Consider the following 18,979-nt stretch of genomic DNA (forward strand, 5'->3'; position numbering starts at 1 on the left):
AGATGAGACCAGAAACGCCCCACTCTGCTGCCCCAGAGCCCTTCTTCACAGCCCTGGGCCTTTGTGGGTCCACAAGGGAGAACAGTAGATGGAACCAAGGTATTCAAGGGGCCCCTCTGAGGGAGGTTTTCTGGGGACCCCAGGCCTCAGGGTGACTCCATAGCTTCACTCGGGACAACCTGTCCAGATTTGAGGTGTTTCCTCAAAAGGGTCCATTCAGTGGTCTCAGGAGGCTGCTCCACCCATGGAGCGGAGGGAGCTCCTGCAGGTCCCCATGGAGACACATGTCCTATGGCATGCACACAAGGTGTCACGTGAAGTTTCCTCCACGAAGACTCAAGGGCTCCCAACACCAGAGCCTCAGACTGTAAGTAAACGTGAAACATGTGAGGTGATAACTGTGGCTTTGGGCTGACAGCGGCTGAGGGGCTGGAGTGTCTTGGCTTGTGGGAGGCTTTTTGGGTGGGTGACAGTCTGATGCTGAGGTGTGGGTGGTGGGTGAATGGGCCCCTTGGCCACAGAGTGGGAATCAGTTCTAGCGATAAGCACATATGCACGTCACCTTCTGGGATACACTTTTCGACTTTATCTGCCGCTGCTGGTGGGGCTGATGGAAAGGGGTGGGAGGTGGGGGTTGGGGAGCAACCTCCATCCAGAACCTTCAGACTCCTGGAGCAGATCTGTCCCCACAGGCAGAAAGTTCCCAGAGGTCAGTATGTGACCCCCAGGTCCCACAGGCACCCCTGGGTTCGCCAGGCTTCCTAGGAGCCTTGGGCAGCCGCACCCTTTCCCAGGGAGGAGGTATCTGGGATTATTCACAGGGCGGGTCCCTGTTGTCAGCACCTGTCTGGTCTTGATTCTTCTCGGTTAGAGGGAGCCGCTCAGAGCCTGGCCCTCCTCCTCTCCCCCTTTTTTTAGGGCTCCTGGCTTTGCTCTTCTCTCTGAAAAACCAGGGCCCAGCCTCCGTTCCCGGGGCGAGAGTGCCCTCTAGTGCCCGGGAGGGTGAAGGCCGAGGAGGAGGGCAGGGCCAGAGGCCAAGCCTGAAAGGAGGCCCTGCCAGCCAATGAGGGGTGAGCCGGCCGCAGCTTGACCTGTGGAGCTGGGATAGCAAGGGACCCACAGGTATTTCCACATGTATTTCTGTGTGTGTGTGTGTGTGTGTGTGTAGCTATGTTTCTTCTTGAGAAGCCCTCTCTTATCAGAAGGACTGGACTCTACCAAATGGAGTGTAAAGATCAGGATTTTTGCTCTGCTCTGGAAATAGGACCACCCCCCAACCCCCACTCCAACTCTTATATACACTCCTCTTCCCAATCGCAGTCTATCCCCAGCTGGGAAGAAATTCTCTGCATTAGACCCATCGAAGTGAGTTTGTATTTTTCCATTCTGCTACCCCCGGTCCCTGGTAGCTCAACTGGTAAAGAATCCACTTGCAATGCAGGAGACCTTGGTTAGATGCCCAGGTTGGGAAGATCTCCTGGAGAAGGGAATGGCTACTCACTCCAATATTCTGGCCTGGAGAATTCCATGAATAGAGGAGCCTGGTGGGCTACAGTCCATGGGGTCGCAAAAAGTCAGACATGACTAAGCAACCTTCACTTTCACTTTCAGCCCTGGACCTTATAGCCCTCTTCTATAAGAGTGGGGGTTAGCAACCCTAGATTGCAGGCTTGGTGTGAGGATTAAATAAAGCATGTGCGAGTGTCTACTCAGGCCTCACACATGGTAGGCACTCAATGAGATCTGGTTGCCCAGGGAAACAGGATGGGAGTGTTTCCCCATCCAATGAGCGCCTGACGTGTGCTGGGGACCCAGAGAAGCCTATTCAGGTGCTAACCTTCAGGAGGGCAGAAGGGGCCATGCAGTAGGGTGGGTGCCCCATTTGAGGGGTGAGCACAGTTGGGGTAACCATCATTGTCTTTCGTAGAGCTGAGGCCTCTCCTGTCCGTGTCCTGGAATCACGTGAAGATGCTATGGTGGCTTCTTGTCTTCTCCACTCTGGGTCTCGGGGCCTGGGGTGAGTTTTCTTCATTGGCTTAGAGAGTAACTAAGAAGGATCATCCTACAGTCTCGTAACAAGAAATCTTTAAATGCCTGCTCTCCCTTAGGAGGCTGATAGAAAGCCAGAGCAGCAGGAGGAGGACAGCTTTGCATTTAGAGCACAGAACTTGGAGTCCGTAGACCTGGGTGAAAATCCTTGCCCTGCCTCCAGCAATGATTTTAAACAAGTTAGTCACCTCTGGAAAGCTTAATTTTCCCACCTGAAGCCTGAGATAAGGTTATGATCTATATTTATCGTGAGAATAGAATGGGAAAATGCACTGGAAGGACTTAGCACTTGAGCAATGGGGCAATGATTCTATTTGCAATATTATGTCAGCCTATGACTGGGGTTTATGGTTGTCAGTAAGAGAAAGTTCCTTCGGGGTGGGAATCTGTTGAAATCCCCAAAGTCCCTCCCACAGGAGCATGGGCATAGCAAATGCCCCCAAAATCAATCCCAGAGGAACTGACTTGATTTGTGCAGGGAACTCCAGTCCCTTCTGTGCACAATCTGCCCCATTGCTTCCATTAGGCAAAATGCTTACAAGGAAAGACTGTGGTGTTGAAGAGCCTGGATGCATTTCCAGGTGGTTTTTGTTGTTGTTGATTTTGCCAGTTGTATGTGGCTCATGAGAAAAGGACAGTATTTCCGACCCCCTGCCCTTGTCTGTTTAACTAACTTCCTAGGTTACCTGGAGCTGGTGTTGGAGAAAACCATGCCTCATGGTACTGCTGGAGGTGGTCCTCTGGCCCCAGAGGGGCTTTCTGAAAGGACTCAGAGATCTGGGGAGGCAGAAGGTTGTGGAGAGGAGCCTGAGCCTCTGCCACGCAAAGGACTGGTACCGAGGGCTGATGCGAAATGGAATGTTCCTTTACAGGTGATTCCTCCTGGGATAAAATACAAGATAAACACCTGTCCAAGGGACTTCAGGACCTGCTTGGCAACATCTCCCAGCTCATTGAAAAAGACAAACGGGGTCTCAGTGGTGAGGAGGTTTGAGGACCAGCTGGGTTTCTCTTGGGACCAGGCACTTAATGGTGGGATGGGGTGGTTGGGGCTGAGACACAGGAACACCTGGGTGGGTTGTCTTAGGCCTTGGCAGGGAGGGAAGAGGGGGGAAAGGGGAAGTGGGAGTGCTGCTGGGAGGGGCCAGAAACCCAGGAAGGGGAGGTGCAGTCTTTGCATTCAGGCCCCCCTAGTCTGAGGTTGGAGACTTGCACTTTGCCCTCGGGAGTCCTCAGACTGAAGGGGAGTCACTGGCCCTGCCTGGAGGGCCCCCCAGGTTGAGGAGGAAATGCCCCCCTCCGGGAGCGCTGGGAGCAGGGCGAAAGAAGCAGAGTCCCAGAAGAAACTGTCAGTGAGCCTGGAGCACATGGAGGGCAGTAGCGCAGGGGTGGAACTGAGAGGGGCCCCTGGGGGCTTTCCCTGGGGCAATGGTGACATGAAAGTCTTCCTGGAGCAGAGCAGGGAGGGACCCTCAACCAGAGAAGGTCATCCAGGTGTGGGGGCCAAGCACCTAGGCTGCTCTGGGCAGGCGCAGTCCCTGCATTGGCGTGAGTAGTGAAATGGAAACACAGAGGCAAGGAGAGGAGGCTGTGCCTGTCTGACCACAGAAGGCCTCCTCCTGCAGCTCTTCTGCAGCCACCACGGGGCAGAACTGGCCTCAGCTGGTGCATGTGGCCCAGGGGCCCAAGGTGGCAACAGTGGAGCAGGGTGTGCCAAGTGACACCCGCACGGCTCCCCTGCAGGTGTCTCCACCATGGTGTCTCGCAAGCAGTGGGGGGCAGACGCCATTGGCTGCAGTGCCCAGCTGGCCCTGCCGGTGGACTTCCTTGTCACGCACCACGTTCCTGGGCTGGACTGTCAAAACCAGACCTCGTGCAGTCAGAGGCTGCGGGAGCTGCAGGGCCATCATGTGCGCAACGGCTGGTGTGACGTAGCCTACAAGTAAGAGGCTGGGCTGGGGGCGTGTGACCCAGCGCTCCTAAGGATGCCTCCCTCACCCCTCTCTTCTCTGTTTCCCTCATTTTCTGGGTTGTGGTTGTAGCTGGTTAATAACGAGTGCAATGAAAAAATATCCTATAAAATTCCAAAGCCTTTGAAATTTTCTGTGAGGTTCTTGACTTTGAGCTCTCTTAAAAGGAAGCAAGGAAGTTTTAAGTGATGACTGTACTTTCTGTTCGCCTCCTAATGGTTCACAGAGCACATCGCAGGTTAGGAATGGCTTCCCCGTATGTGGGTGCATGGGTGCGTTTGCCCCCTGACAAAGTGTGAGGTTGGCTGGGTGGGTGTCACCATCTCCATGTTACAGGCGGGGGGACCAAGGAAGGGGATCAAGGTCACACTGCTGCTAAGTTATGTGGCCCAAGCTGACTCAGGATTGCCCCTTTGCCCTCTGATCCTTCCACTACAGTGCGTGTTGGGGCTTTCACCTTATTGAGCGAGGCATCCACGTCTTCCCCTGATGGTCACTCTAGCAGGCCCTCCCAGTGCCCAGGACCAAGTTCCTCACCCACCTCTGATGTCAGTGCATTGTGGACGATTCCTGTGTGTGGGAATGGCTTCCCACCTCAAGAGCACCTGCATCTCTCTGCTTTTCTGCTTCACGCTTTCATCCAAGCCCCTGACGGTGAACCCCCGGGAGGGCAGGCTTTGTGGCTAACTTCTTAGTCCCCAGCCCTCTGAAGGGGCAATTTTAAGTACTTCTCTCCTTGGAAGGTCACATGTCAAGGAACGGGGTGCTGAGCCCCAGGTGTCCATGGGGAAGCCAACCCAATTCTTCACACATTGTCGTGGTTCTTCCTGGCTCACTCTTCTGGCCCCTTCAGTCTGGCTTCTGGGGTCTCTTCCCAAATAAACTGCCTGCGTCCACATCCTTGTTTGAGGTGCTACCTCCTGGGAAGTCTATGTAAGAGGTTACCCTAGCCGAGAGAAATCACACAAACAGCCTGTGTGGAGATCACAGACACACAGCATTTTGGAAGCAGGAGGAGAGCCATGTTTGAGGAAGTGTAGAGGCCGAGAAGAATCTTACATTGTTTGGTTGGGTCTGGGGGAGCCTCTGGGTGGCAGCTCCAGGACCCCTTCCCTTTCACGTGTGCAGGATGATTTATATAAAACCCAGCATCTGAACTGGGGATGGGATGAGGAGTGTGGGAGTGGTCCTTCTAAGGATGAGTGTAAGTCACTTTGTCTATCCATTGTCTCGGATGAATCCATGCAAATTCCCTCTAATGAACTTGGTTTGGCCCTTCTCCCTTAGGAGGCTAGGTTGGGGTTCCTCTTGCAGGGGTGTGCCTGGGGCCAGCCACCAAGCCTGGATTTCCCTCTCCACAGCTTCCTGGTTGGGGATGATGGCAGGGTGTATGAAGGTGTTGGCTGGAATGTCCAAGGTGTGCACACCCAGGGCTACAACAATATTTCCCTGGGCCTCGCCTTCTTTGGCACCAGCAAAGGTAATGGTCACCCCAGCTGTCCTTCTCCATAGAGTTAGCTAGTTCTTTGTCTCACACTGTCTCTCCACCCTCCTCACACCCTCTCCTGGAATTTTCTCCCCTGACTTTGGTGAACGGTCTTCCTCCCCCTGCTCTGGCTTCCTCCCCGCCTCCTCGCCCTCTGGCCACCCCTCAGGGAAGGCTCTCCATCCTTCCTCCCACACCCTAGTTCTGCTCCCGCTCTGGTCTTGGGAGGATCCGGGCTCCAACTCTCACTCTTGCATCAAAGACTAGAACACCTTCTCTCTAGCTCAGATGCTTCTGTAGCATCAGGCCTGGCTTCTGGCCAGCCACTTCCTCCTTCCATCTCTCTCTCTCTCTCTCTGAGATTTTCTGTGCAATTTTTAAAAGCCATGTTGGGATTCCAAACCCAAGTCCCCTTCACAGTCCTCTAGTCTTACTGCCACCCTGCCCACCTGCATCCCAACATACATCCATTGAATTTCTGAATGTTTTCAGTTAATAAGTGGGCTTCCCTGCTGACTCAGTGATAAAGAACTCACCTGCAATGCAGGAGATGAGGGTTCAATTCCTGGGTTGGGAATATCTCCTGGAGAAGGGAATGACAGCCCATTTCAGTATTCTTGCCTGGGAAATCCCATGGACAGAGGAGCCTGGCAGGCTACAGTCCATGGGGTCTCAAAAGAGTCAGACATGATTTTGCGACTAAATAACAACAGTTTAGCAAAGCCTCTGCACGTCTAGTTTCTCATGGCCCCCTCTCAATATCTTTTGAGATGGCCCAGATAAGTTTCATGACTACAATTACAGTGCCGCTACTGCTAAGTCGCTTCAGTCGTGTCTGACTCTGTGCGACCCCAGAGACGGCAGCCCACCAGGCTTCCCCGTCCCTGGGATTCTCCAGGCAAGAACACTGGAGTGGGTTGCCATTTCCTTCTCCAATGCGTGAAAGTGAAAAGTGAAAGTGAAGTCACTCAGTCATGTCCGACTCTTAGTGACCCCATGGACTGCAGCCTACCAGGCTCCTCCATCCATGGATTTTCCAGGCAAGAGTACTGGAGTGGGGTGCCATTGCTTTCTCTGACAATTACAGTAGGTACAGCCTAAGTTTCAGAGAGGTAAGTAACCCAGGTGACATAGCCATAAGGAGAGGAACACAAGCTCATCCCTTCCATTTCTGCTCCAGGGCAGCTTCTGGTTTGCCAGAGGAGTCTCGATGTTCAACTTGGCTGGTTTCTGTGACCACTCTTTGCCCCTGGGTGTTACCTTGTGAGCTGTGGGATCTTGAGCTCAGTACTTCTTGGCAACCTCAAGTTCCTCTTTGTGAATAGTGGGGTTCATCATAGCATCTGCCTCACAGGCTTGATGTGAGGATTACAGTGGTCACGGCAGACAGAGAGGCTGGCACATGCCTGGAAGGGCCCTAGTGATGGGAACCCTAATGCAGCCAGGGGGCATTCGTGAACATGGGGCTGCCATCCAGCTCTTTCCCAGGGAGACAGATGAATGAAGTCTCAGTGGGTCTTTGGGAAAGGTCTTTCTCATCACCAAAGCTCTGTCCAGACAGACCCTTGAGTTCCAAGCTGTCCGACGCTCAGGATGAGCCTGTTTCCCTTCCTCCCCCTTCATCAGCTATGTGGGGGCTAGCAAGACATCTCGTCCTCCCCCACAGAACTCTGCAACTCAGGCCAGATCGAGGCTTCCTAAGGATCACTCTCTTCCAGGCCACAGCCCTAGCCCTGCCGCCCTGTCAGCCATGGAAGGTTTGATCTCCTCTGCTGTCTGCAAGGGCCACCTGTCACCCGTGTATGTTCAGCCACTCCTTGTGAAAGGCGAGAGCTGCCTGTCCCCTCAGCAGAATGCAAGTCTCAAGGAAGGTAAGACTTTCAGTCTTAAAAAAAATTTTTTTTTTGGCAGTGCTGCAAGGCATATGAGATCTTAGTTCCCTGACCACGGATCAAACTCAGGTTGCCTTCCTTGGAAGTACAGAGTGTTAATCACTGAACCCCCAGGGAAGTCCCTAAGACCTTGAGTCTTACTGGACCTCCCTCCCATTCACTCCCACTCACTTCCAAATGTCATTGGATGTGACTTTTTCAGTCAGGCTCTCACTGGAGTTGTTCTTTTTTTTAAAATTATTTTTTAATTGGTGGAAAATTGCTTTACAATTTTGTGTTGGTTTCTGCCATAAGACGATGTGAATCAGTCATAATTATATATATCCCTCCCCACCCCCCAGCCCTCTAGGTCATCACAATGTGCCGGGCTGGGCTCTCTGAGTTATTTAGCAACTTCCCACTGTCTGTTTTACCGATGATGGTGTATATATATCAATGCTACTCTCTCAATTTGTCCCACCCTCATCGTCCTCTGCTGTGTGTACAAGTCTGTTCTCTACTAGGTTCATCAGTACCATTCCTCTAGATTCCATATATATATGTTACTATATGATACCCATTTTTGTCTTTCTGACTTACTTCACTCTGTATAAGAAGCTCTAGCTTTATCTATCTCCCTGCTACTGACTCAGATTCATTCCTTGTTATGGCTGAATAATATTCCATTGTGTAAATGTACCACAACCTTTTTTTTTTTTTTTAATACAAACTCATCTGTTGATGGACATCTAGGTTGCTTCCATGTCTTGGCTGTTGTAAATATTGCTTCAGTGAACATTAGGGTACTTGTGTCTTTTATAACTGTGGTTTTCTTGGGGTATATGCCCAGTAGTGGAATTTCTGGGTCATATGGTAGATTTATTCCTAGATTTTTAAGGAGTCTGCATACTATTCCATTTGTCTTCCATAATGGCTGTATCTATTTACATTCCCACCAACAGTGCAGCAGGGTTCCCTTTTCTCCATACCTTCTCCAGCATTTACTGTTTGTAGATTCTTTGATGATGGCTATTCTGACTGATATGAGTGATACATCACAGGAGTTTTGGTTTGTATTTTTCTCATAACTAGTGATGTGAGCATCTTTTCATGTGTTTATTTCCCATCTGTATGTCTTCTTTGGAGAAATGTCTGCCATTTTTTTTTTAATTGGGTTGCTTGTTTTTCTGATGTTGAGCTGTATGAGCTGCTTATGTATTTTTGAGGTTAACCCTTTGTCTGGGGAAACAGTGGAAACAGTGTCAGACTTTATTTTTTGGAGCTCCAAAATCACTGCAGATGGTGACTGCAGCCATGAAATTAAAAGAAACTTGCTCCTTGGAAGGAAATTTATGACCAACCTAGATAGCATATTAAAAAACAGAGACATTACTTTGCCAACAAAGGTCCATCTAGTCAAGGCTATGGTTTTTCCAGCAGTCATGTATGGATGTGAGAGTTGGACTATAAAGAAAGCTGAGCACTGAAGAATTGATGCTTTTGAACTGTGGTGTTGGAAAAGACTCTTGAGAGTCCCTTGGACTACAAGGAAATCCAACTAGTCCATCCTAAAGGAAATAAATATTCATTGGAAGGACTGATGTTGAAGCTGAAACTCCAATACTTTGGCTACCTGATGCGAAGGGCTGACTCATTTGAAAAGACCCTGATGCTGGGAAAGATTGAAGGCGGAAGGAGAAGGGGGCAACAGAGGATGAGATGGTTGGATGGCATCACCAACTCAATGGACATGAGTTTGAGTAAACTCCAGGAGTTGATGACAGACAGGGAGGCCTGGAGTGCTGCAGTCCATGGGGTCACAAAGAGTCAGACACGAGTGAGCGACTGAACTGAACTGAACTGAACCCTTTGTCAGTTGCTTCGTTTGCAATTGTTTTCTCCCATTCTGCTGTTTATCTTTTCATGTTGTCTAGTTTCCTTTGTTGTGCAAAAGCTTTTAAGTTTTATTAGTTTCCACTTGTTTGTTTTTGTTTTTATTTCCATTAATTTAGGAGGTGGGTCAGAGAGAATCTTGCTGCAATTTATGTCAAAGAGTGTACTGTCTATGTTTTCCTCTAAGAACATTATAGCTTCTGGCCTTGCATTTACGCCTTTAATCCATTTTGAGTTTATTTTTGTGTATGATGTTAGGAAGTGTTCTAATTTCATTCTTTTACACGTAGCTGTCCAGTTTTCCCAGCACCACTTATTGAAGAAGCTGTCTTTTTCACTGGAGTCCTCTGATAGGCAACTGGTCACCCAACTCTCTGAAACATTAGGGCTGGCAAACCTTGAGAGGGACCCTCCAGGTCACCTACTTGCCCCTCAGATTCCTAGAGTGATAGAGGCACGGCACTCTGCATAGTCCGCCGTGTATTCACTCATTTCTACATCAGTTACTTACTGAGCACCTGCGCGTCACTGAGGATGTATCAAGAGAGCAAACGTGCAACAGCAGTGCCCTCGTGAAGTTTCCATCAAGATGGTAGAGAAACACAATAAGAACACAAACAAGTGAGATAGTTGGTGTGCTCCATGGTGAAGTGGTGAAAGTGCTATGAGGGGGAAAAAGCCTGGCGAGGGATAGGGTATACAAACACAAGGCACAAATGCACACCTTTCTGAATACAAAAATTATCAATAGAGCTGCATTAATAGACCAAAGAGCTTAAGGTATTACTTGTATTGACTTAAAGGAAGAGTTTAACATAATTCAAGGAAGATTAAAAGCAGATTTGGAGTTTAACAAGCAGCAACATCAAAACCAGGACAGTTAGAAGGGCGTTTCCTGGTGGTCCAGTGGTTAGGGCTCTGTGCTTTCACTCCTGGGGGTCCCGGTTTGATCCCTGGTTAGGGAACTTAGATCCCACAAGCCACATGGTGTGGCCTAAACAAACAGTATAGTTAATAGGCACTATTCACCTTTTCTTGGACTTAAATAGAATTTTAAAGAAAATTGGAATTTTGTATTAGACCTTGGAGTGAGTTCGGTCTCTGCCTTTGGATGGTGTCATCTGTCAGTGTTAATAATTGCTTACACTGACAGAGTTTTGTGGACTACAAGTGATTCTTTTTTTTTTTTTTAATTTTATTTTATTTTGAAACTTTACATAATTGTATTAGTCTTGCCAAATATCAAAATGAATCCGCCACAGGTTACAAGTGATTCTTAAAGACATGTTTTCAGATGAAAATTCAATTGATTTCTCCAAAAAGACCTTGTTACACACACATACACACACACACACACAGACGACAGTTGTTCAGATAAATAAGTATACTTTGCACTTGGGATAAAGCATCCATGTCCCCTCAAGATCAACATTCCCATTGTCCTTTGGGTTCTGATTTTTGGGGTTGTAACTGGTGATTCTTAGCTCCTGCATCTTGAACACAATTCCTGTTCCCAGATAGGCCACCAGGAGCTGCTGGGCTCTCCAGGTCCGTAGTCATGGTCAGGGCAGGATGCCAAGAGGGTGGGCAGGATGTTCAGTAGTGAGGTGGGTGACCTGAGCAGGCACAATAAATCCTCACATCCATTTTTTGCCCCACTACAGCTTGCCCACTTATTGTCCAGCGGTCTGCTTGGGATGCCAGGGAGGCCCACTGCCCCAAGATGAACCAGCCAGCTCAGTATGTCATCATTATCCACACCGCGGGGCGAACCTGCAACAAGTCTGATGAATGCCATGTGCTGGTCCAAGATATCCAGTCCTCCTTCATGGATAGATGGGAGTCGTGTGATATTGGGTACAAGTAAGTGTGCCTGAGGCTGTGAAGGCTTCTCTTCCCATGGGGGTGGATACTGAGCCTGTGAAAGGAGTGAGAAGAGGAGCTAATATTTACTGAGAGCCCAGCATAGGAGCGGAAAAGGCAATTGCAACCCACTCCAGTACTCTTGTCTGGAAAATCCCATGGACAGAGGAGCCTGGTAGGCTGCCGTCTATGGGGTCGCAGAGAGTCGGACACAACTGAAGCGACTTAGCAGCAGCAGCAGTAGCAGCAGCATAGGAGAGGTGGTCCTTCTCACTCAAGGATTCCTCACCAAGCCCTGGGTAGGCCTTATTTAGGATGTAGCTAAGGGGTGGTCATCTCCCTTGAGCACATTCTCAAAATGTGTGTCTTTATTATTTTAATTGAAGTATAGCTGTTTATAATGTTTTGTTAGTTTCAGGTGTACAGCTAAGTGATTCAGTTTTATACATACATATATATTCTTTTTCAGATTCTTTTCCCTTATAAGTTATTCAGTTCAGTTCAGTCACTCAGTTGTGTCTGACACTTTGAGACTCCATGGACTGCAGCATGCCAGACTTCCCTGTCCATAACCAACTCCCAGAGCTTGGTCAAACTCATGTCCATTGAGTCGGTGATGTCATCCAACCATCCTATCCTCTGTCATCCCCTTCTCATCCTGCCTTCAATCTTTCCCAACTTTAGGGTCTTTTCAGATGAGTCAGTTCTTCACATTGGGTGGCCAAAGGATTGGAGCTTCAGCTTTAGCATCAGTCCTTCCAATGAATATTCAGAACTGATTTCCTTTAAGATTGACTGGTTTGGTCTCCCTGCAGTCCAAGGGACTCTCAAGAGTCTTCTCCAACACCACAGTTCAAAAGCATCAATTCTTCAGTGCTCAGCTTTCTTTATGGTCCAACCCAAATATACGTGACTACTGGGAAAACTATGGCTTTGATGAAAGTCTCTACTGTTTGCATTGTTTCCCCATTTATTTGCCATGAAGTGATGGGACCAGATGCCATGATCTTAGCTTTTTTAAAGTTGGGTTTTAAGCCAGCTTTTTCACTCTCCTCTTTCACTTTCATCAAGAGGCCCTTTAGTTCCTGTTTGCTTTCTGCCAAAATGGTAGTGTCATCTGCATATCTGAGGCTATTGATATTTCTCCCAGCAATCTTGATTCCAGCTTATACTTCATCCAGCCTGGCATTTTTCATGATGTACTCTGCATTTAAGTTAAATAAGCAGGGCGACAATATGCAGCCTTGATATACTCCTTTCCCAATTTGGAACCAGTCAATTTTTTCATGTCCGGTTCTAACTGTTGCTTCTTGACCTGCATACAGATTTCTCAGGAGGCAGGCAACGTGGTCTGGTATTCCCATCTCTGTAAGAATTTTCCAGTTTGTTGTAATCCACACAGTCAAAAGCTTTAGCATAGTCAATGAAGCAGAAGTAGATATTTTTCTGGAACTCTCTTGCTTTTTCTGTGATTCAACAGATGTTGGCAATTTGATCTCTGGTTCCTCTGATTTTTATAAATCCAGCTTGAACATCTGGAAGTTCTCAGTTCACATATTGTTGAAGCCTCGCTTGGGGAATTTTGAGCATCAGTTTGCTAATGTATGAGATGTGTGCAATTGTGTGGTAGTCTGAGCATTCTTTGGCATTGCCTTTTTTTGGATTGGAATGAAAACTGACCTTTTCCAGTCCTGTGGCCACTGCTGAGTTTTTCAAATTTGCTGACATATTTACTGCAGCACTTTAACAGCATCATCTTTTAAGATTTGAAATAGCTCTACAGGAATTCCATCACCTCCACTGGCTTTGTTCGTATTGATGCTTCCTATTTAACTTATATGCAGAGTACATCATGAGAAACTCTGGGCTGGAGGAAGCACAAGCTGGAATCAAGATTGCTGGGAGACATATCAATAACCTCAGATATGCAGATGACACCACCCTTATGGCAAAAAGTGAAGAGGAAATAAAAAGCCTCTTGATGAGAGTGAAAGAGGAGAGTGGAAAAAGTTGGCTTAAAGCTCAACATTCAGAAAATGAAAATCATGGCATCTGGTCCCATCACTTCATGGGAAATAGATGGGGAAACAGTGGAAACAGTGTCAGACTTTATTTTTTTGGGCTCCAAAATCACTGCAGATGGTGACTGCAGCCATGAAATTAAAAGACGCTTACTCCTTGGAAGGAAAGTTATGACCAACCTAGATAGCATATTCAAAAGCAGAGACATTACTTTGCCAAAAAAGGTCCATCTAGTCAAGGCTGTGGTTTTTTCCAGTGGTCATGTATGGATGTGAGAGTTGGACTGTGAAGAAAGCTGAGTGCCGAAGAATTGATGCTTTTGAACTGTGGTGTTGGAGAAGACTCTTGAGAGTCCCTTGGACTGCAAGGAGATCCAACCAGTCCATTCTAAAGGAGATCAGTCCTGGGTGTTCTTTGGAAGGAATGATGCTAAAGCTGAAACTCCAGTACTTTGGCCACCTCATGTGAAGAGTTGACTCATTGGAAAAGACTCTGATGCTGGGAGGGATTGGGGGCAGGAGGAGAAGGGGATGACAGAGGATGAGATGGCTGTATGGCATCACCGACGCGACGGATGTGAGTCTGAGTGAACTCCAGGAGTTGGTGATGGACAGGGAGGCCTGGTGTGCTGTGATTCATGGGGTTGCAAAGAGTCGGACATAACTGAGTGACTGAACTGAACTGAACTGAAGGCCCACTTGATTTTTGACTCCAGGATGTCTGGCTGTATGTGAGTGATCACACCATCGTGGTTATTTGGGTCATGAAGATCTTTTTTTTGGTATAGTTCTTCTGTGTATTCTTGCCACCTCTTCTTAATATCTTCTGCTTATGCTATCTATTAGGTCCATATGATTTCTGTCCTTTATTATGCCCATATTTGCATGAATTGTTCCCTTGGTATCTCTAATTTTCTTGAAGAGATCTCTAGTCTTTCCCATTCTATTGTTTTCCTCTATTTCTTTGCACTGATCACTGAGGAAGGCTTTCTTATCTCTCCTTGCTATTCGTTGGAACTCTGCATTTGGATGAGTATATTTTTCCTTTTCTCCTTTGACTTTAGCCTCTTTTCTTTTCCAGCTATTTGTAAGGCCTCCTCAGACAACCATTCCACCTTTTTTGTATTTCTTTCTCTTGGGGATGGTCTTGATCACCACCTCCTGTATAGTGTCACAAACCTCCATCCATAGTTCTTCAGGCACTCTATCTAGCAAATCTAATCCCTTGAATCTATTTGTCACTTCCACTGTATAATCGTAAGGGATTTGATTTAGGTCATGTCTGAATGTTCTAGTGGTTTTCCCTACTTTCTTCAATTTAAGTCTGAATTTGGCAATAGGAGTTCATAGTGTGAGCCACAGTCAGCTCCTGGTCTTGTTTTTGCTGACTGTATAGAGCTTTTCCGTCTTTGGCTACAAAGACTATAATCAATCTGATTTTGGTATTGACCATCTGGTGATGTCCATGTGTAGAGTCATCACTTGTGTTGTTGGAGAGGATGTCTGTTATGACCACACAATATTAAGTATAGTTCCCTGTGCTATACAGTAGGTCGTTGTTGGTTATCTCCTTTATGGACAGTAGTGTGACTGTGTGTCCTTTTGAAAGGTCAGATATTGACATGATGGAGACCAAGGCTCTGCTGAAAAGGTACTATAGAACATCAAATGCAGGGAAGATTGTAAAACCCGTAGAAAGGAGCATCTAAAGATTATGCCTTTTTCACATAATCACCTCCCACTCCTCAGCTTAGGCTCTGTCTCTCAGTTCAGCACCAACCTGAAGTTTGTCTCCCTCATGTTAGACTCTCCTTTGCATCTGGAAAGTATCAGCCTCCTTGGGGAGGACATCTTTCCTTACACAGGAAGATGAGGTGACGGGGAGCAGCCAGAGAAGAAGCAACTGGGAGAGTGTGGTGCAATGGAAGCTAAGAATGTTTGAAGAGGTGGGAATTGGCAGGACCTCTGCTTCCCTGGTCGGAGAAGGCAATGGCACCCCACTCCAGTACTCTTGCCTGGAAAATCCCATGGATGGAGGAGCCTGGTGGGCTGCAATCCATGGGGTTGCTAAGAGTCGAACACGACTGAGCAACTTCACTTTCACTTTTCACTTTCATGCATTGGAGAAGGAAATGGCAACCCACTCCAGTGTTCTTGCCTGGAGAATCCCAGGGACGGGGGAGCCTGGTTGGCTGCCGTCTATGGGGTCGCACAGAGTCAGACACGACTGAAGTGACTTAGCATAGCATAGCATAGCTGCTTCCCTGGTGGCTCAGATGGTAAAGCATCTGTCTACAATGTGGGAGACCCAGGTTCAATCCCTGGGTCGGGAAGATCCCTGGAGAAGGAAATGGCAGCCCACTCCAGTACTATTGCCTGGAAAATCCCATGGATGGAGTAGCGTGGTAGGCTACAGTCCATGGGGTCACAAAGAGTCGGACACGACTGAGTGACTCCATTTTGTTTCTTTCTGGAACAGAAAGGTGAGGGAAGGCAAGGTCGGGGAAGTGTTCTCCTGTCCAGACAGTACCTTTGGATTTCTCTAACGGCAAAGTCTATAATCCTTTTATAAAGAACACACTGACCTAACAGAAGAGTGGAGACTTTTTGAAGGATGCTTTCAGAGACTGAAGATAAGATGTTTGGGGTTAGATACTATCTAATATCTTGGACTTAGCATCTGAAAAACAACAACAAGTCCTATCAGAAACAACTGCACAGAATTTTAAATCTTAGGGTGGGTCTCTAGTAACCCAGATGGCATATTTGTGCATGTGAATCAAAGGAGCCCTAGTGGAGCTGGATTTTAGTCCTTACTTGTCCCCAAGCCCAGAACAGCTATGTGCAGGGACCCTGCCTTAGATGGGTTTACCACTGCTTGATATGTACTCCTGGGCTGACTGCCTCTCCTCTCTCCAATCCCTGGTAGTAACACCGTTTTCAAGACAGGAGGAAACTTTTCCTCCAACATCTGTTGCCCATCAGGATGTGTTTTGCTGGGCCCTGCTATGCAGAATTATTCCCAGTAGGAGGAGGGAATGGTGGGATTTCTCACCAAGATCAGGAGCCCAGCAAGGGGAGTAGGTGGGTCCAGGTGTGGGTTCATGGTCTTTCCGGATGGCAGCTGAAGCCAAGGAAGTAGATGGGTTAGTCCTGGGACAGTGTGTCAAGTGAGAAGAGGGGGGTTAAGGCTGCATCCCAAGGAACCCCCTAGGTGCAGGGAAGGACACAGGAAGATGAGATGATGAGGAGCAGCCAGAGAAGAAGCAACTGGGAGAGTGTGGTGTGATGGAAACTAAGAGTGTTTGAAGAGGCAGGGATTGGCAGGACCTCCTGAACAGAGAGGCCAGGGAAGGCAAGGTTGGGGAAGTGTTCTTTGTGTGACCTTAGTCGAGGGGAGGTGTAGGTCATCTGGGGGCAGCAGTTTCACTGGTGAGGTAGGGCTGCAGGGGTTGAAAGCTGTCACTCTTCCTAGTCTGTGAGCTACCTGCGACAGTGGTGCTGTGCTGAGGCCCATGGGCTCATGAGAGAGGATTGTTGTTAAGACTTTTGTCAAATCATTGGTAGGCTGAGATCAACCATGGTGGGAGATCAATGCCCATGAGAGCTGGCTGACCAGCATGACACTGGCAAGGACTCCTTTTTTGTTACAGTGTTTAAAACTTGATAAGCTAATCAATGTCTGATGAGTAGACAAGAATGAATGAATGAATGGAACAGTCTCAGAGTGCCTCTCTTTCATGCCCTTCTCCATCTCCCCTGGCTGTCCTCTAGCTTCCTTGTGGGCCAGGATGGCATCATCTATGAAGGAGTAGGCTGGAGTGTCCAAGGTTCCCACACCTCTGGCTACAATGACATTGCCCTGGGCCTCGCCTTTATGGGCACCTTCTCTGGTAAGTGGATGCTTATGGCAGTAGTGGTCATTGTGTGGTATTTGAGGGAAAGCATCTGGCATGAAAGACAGTGGTGTCAGACACAGGTATCATTTTAGTGGCTGTGTGTGCTGGATTTAAATGGCAACCCACTCCAGTGTTCTTGCCTGGAGAATCCCAGGGACGGAGGAGCCTGGTGGGCTACCATCTCTGGGGTCGCACAGAGTCGGACACGACTGAAGCGACTTAGCAGTAGCAGCAGCAGCAAGCAGTGCTGGACTTGCCCGCCTCAGATCTGATGTTGAACTAAGTTCAGTGTGAGAGGTGGCCTCTGAGACAGAATTCCACCCTAAATTTACATCTTTCACACCCAAGTAAATGCCTCTCTCTTCTGATATCCAAGACACATTAGACAAGGAAAGAAGATTTTTGTGTATGTTTCTGATAAATTTTTACCATGACATCCACATGTGGACACTTGCCTTATTTGCCAAACACACAGACGAGCCCCGTATCTGCATCCAGAGTGCACGCTGAGAATTGCCATTGCTCAGAGATTTGATCAGAGTCTGTTTAAGCTCAGGGGCCTTTTGTGGAATCTCTGGGAAGAGAAGGCTATGTCCCTGGGGGCTAATACTAAATCGGGCGTTGGATAGGGGAAGGGGTGAGCCAGGAATATGCCTGGGGATGATGCTGGGAATGTGAAGGTGAAGAAAACACTCCATGGCTAATGCAGGGTTGCTCAACCACAGCATTATCAACATTTCAGGTCAGATAATTCATTGGGGCTGCCCTGTGCACTGTAGCGTACTTAGCAACATCCCTGGCCTCTAACTACTGGATACCTACAACATCCCCCTCACTGTGACAACCAAAAGTGTTTCTAGAAATTGCCAAAGGTCCCCTGGGGGGTTAGACTGTCCCCTGTAGAACTACCAGGCTAAAGGCTTTGTACAGCCCCAGAATGATTGCATATTGTATCTCAGGCTCTGCTCTTGAGGCTCAGGAAGAACTTTGATGCTGAGGAATCTAAAGTCTTGACTTGGTTTCTATCTGTCTGCAAGGTGAAATGTACCAGTTTGGTGGTAAAGGTGGGTTAGGGGATCTGGGAGTGTGTCCTGCCCTGGAACAAGCTTGGGAATCCTATAACTGATGAGTCTGCTGTGTTTTGCAGGTTCCCCGCCCAATGCCGCAGCGCTGGAGGCAGCCCAGAACCTGATCCGGTGTTCCGTGGTCAAGGGGCACCTGGTCCCCGACTACCTGCTGGTGGGGCACAGTGATGTGACCAACGTTCTGTCTCCTGGGCGGGCTTTGTACAACATCATTAAGACTTGGCCTCATTTCAGACACTAGGGAGCCCCTTTTCTGCCCAAGACCATTCCCGTCCCCACCCCCATCCCCTTCCCCAACCCCACCTGCTGGTCCTCCCCTTCCTCTCCATTCTGATTCAACACCTGTATCCTCTCCTTGCCAGCCGCATCCTGTCCCTCCTGCCTCAGGTTAGTATGATCATTTCCTGCCAGCATCTCCCAGAGCCCCTTAAACCCTGTGGTTGGATGTTCCCAGCCCTCTGAGCCTGGGCCAGTCTTCCTCTTTTCTCACCTTCCTCTCCCTGCCACCTGTGTCTTCAGCCAGGTGAGCTTTCTTGTGCCCTGGTGCACACCCCTCTCCTGGTGTGCCTTCCCCTGCCGTCTGCCTGGCAGCCCCCAGCTTCATGAAGTGTGACCCAGGTCAATGTCCCAGCCCCTCCTCTCTGTTCACACGCTGCCTTGCCCGAATCTGAATGCAGCCCTTATTTCAGGGCAGTAATTGTTTATAGATATTCTCTCCAATGGGCTGTGAGGTTGTCCAGTTTCATTCATGTCTGTGTCTTCAGTTCTTCAGCAGTGTCTAGAATTCAGAAGATGAGACAGATATTTTTTGGAGAAATGGATGAATAAAGGGGAGTGGGCCA

General features: G+C 48.3%; 1 protein-coding gene across 2 annotated transcripts; it reads left to right on the forward strand.

Annotated features, from left to right (window-relative positions):
* The first annotated feature begins 1,968 nt into the window (after nucleotides 1-1,968).
* Nucleotides 1,969-18,378, forward strand: PGLYRP4 (peptidoglycan recognition protein 4). Of its 2 annotated transcripts, none has more exons than XM_005909573.2 (8): nucleotides 1,969-2,017; nucleotides 2,922-3,029; nucleotides 3,793-3,991; nucleotides 5,381-5,499; nucleotides 7,224-7,376; nucleotides 10,934-11,132; nucleotides 16,928-17,046; nucleotides 18,200-18,378. In XM_005909573.2, the coding sequence occupies exons 1-8, from the start codon at nucleotides 1,969-1,971 to the stop codon at nucleotides 18,376-18,378; spliced, it is 1,125 nt and encodes a 374-aa protein (XP_005909635.2). The 2 variants fall into 2 exon arrangements, with proteins under 2 accessions (XP_005909635.2, XP_005909636.2); XM_005909574.2 differs by having other exon boundaries at nucleotides 2,922-3,010; nucleotides 3,780-3,991.
* Nucleotides 18,379-18,979: the final 601 nt, after the last annotated feature.

The sequence above is a fragment of the Bos mutus genome, chromosome 3, assembly GCF_027580195.1.
Source record: "Bos mutus isolate GX-2022 chromosome 3, NWIPB_WYAK_1.1, whole genome shotgun sequence".
In the NCBI taxonomy this organism is placed as follows: domain Eukaryota; kingdom Metazoa; phylum Chordata; class Mammalia; order Artiodactyla; family Bovidae; genus Bos; species Bos mutus.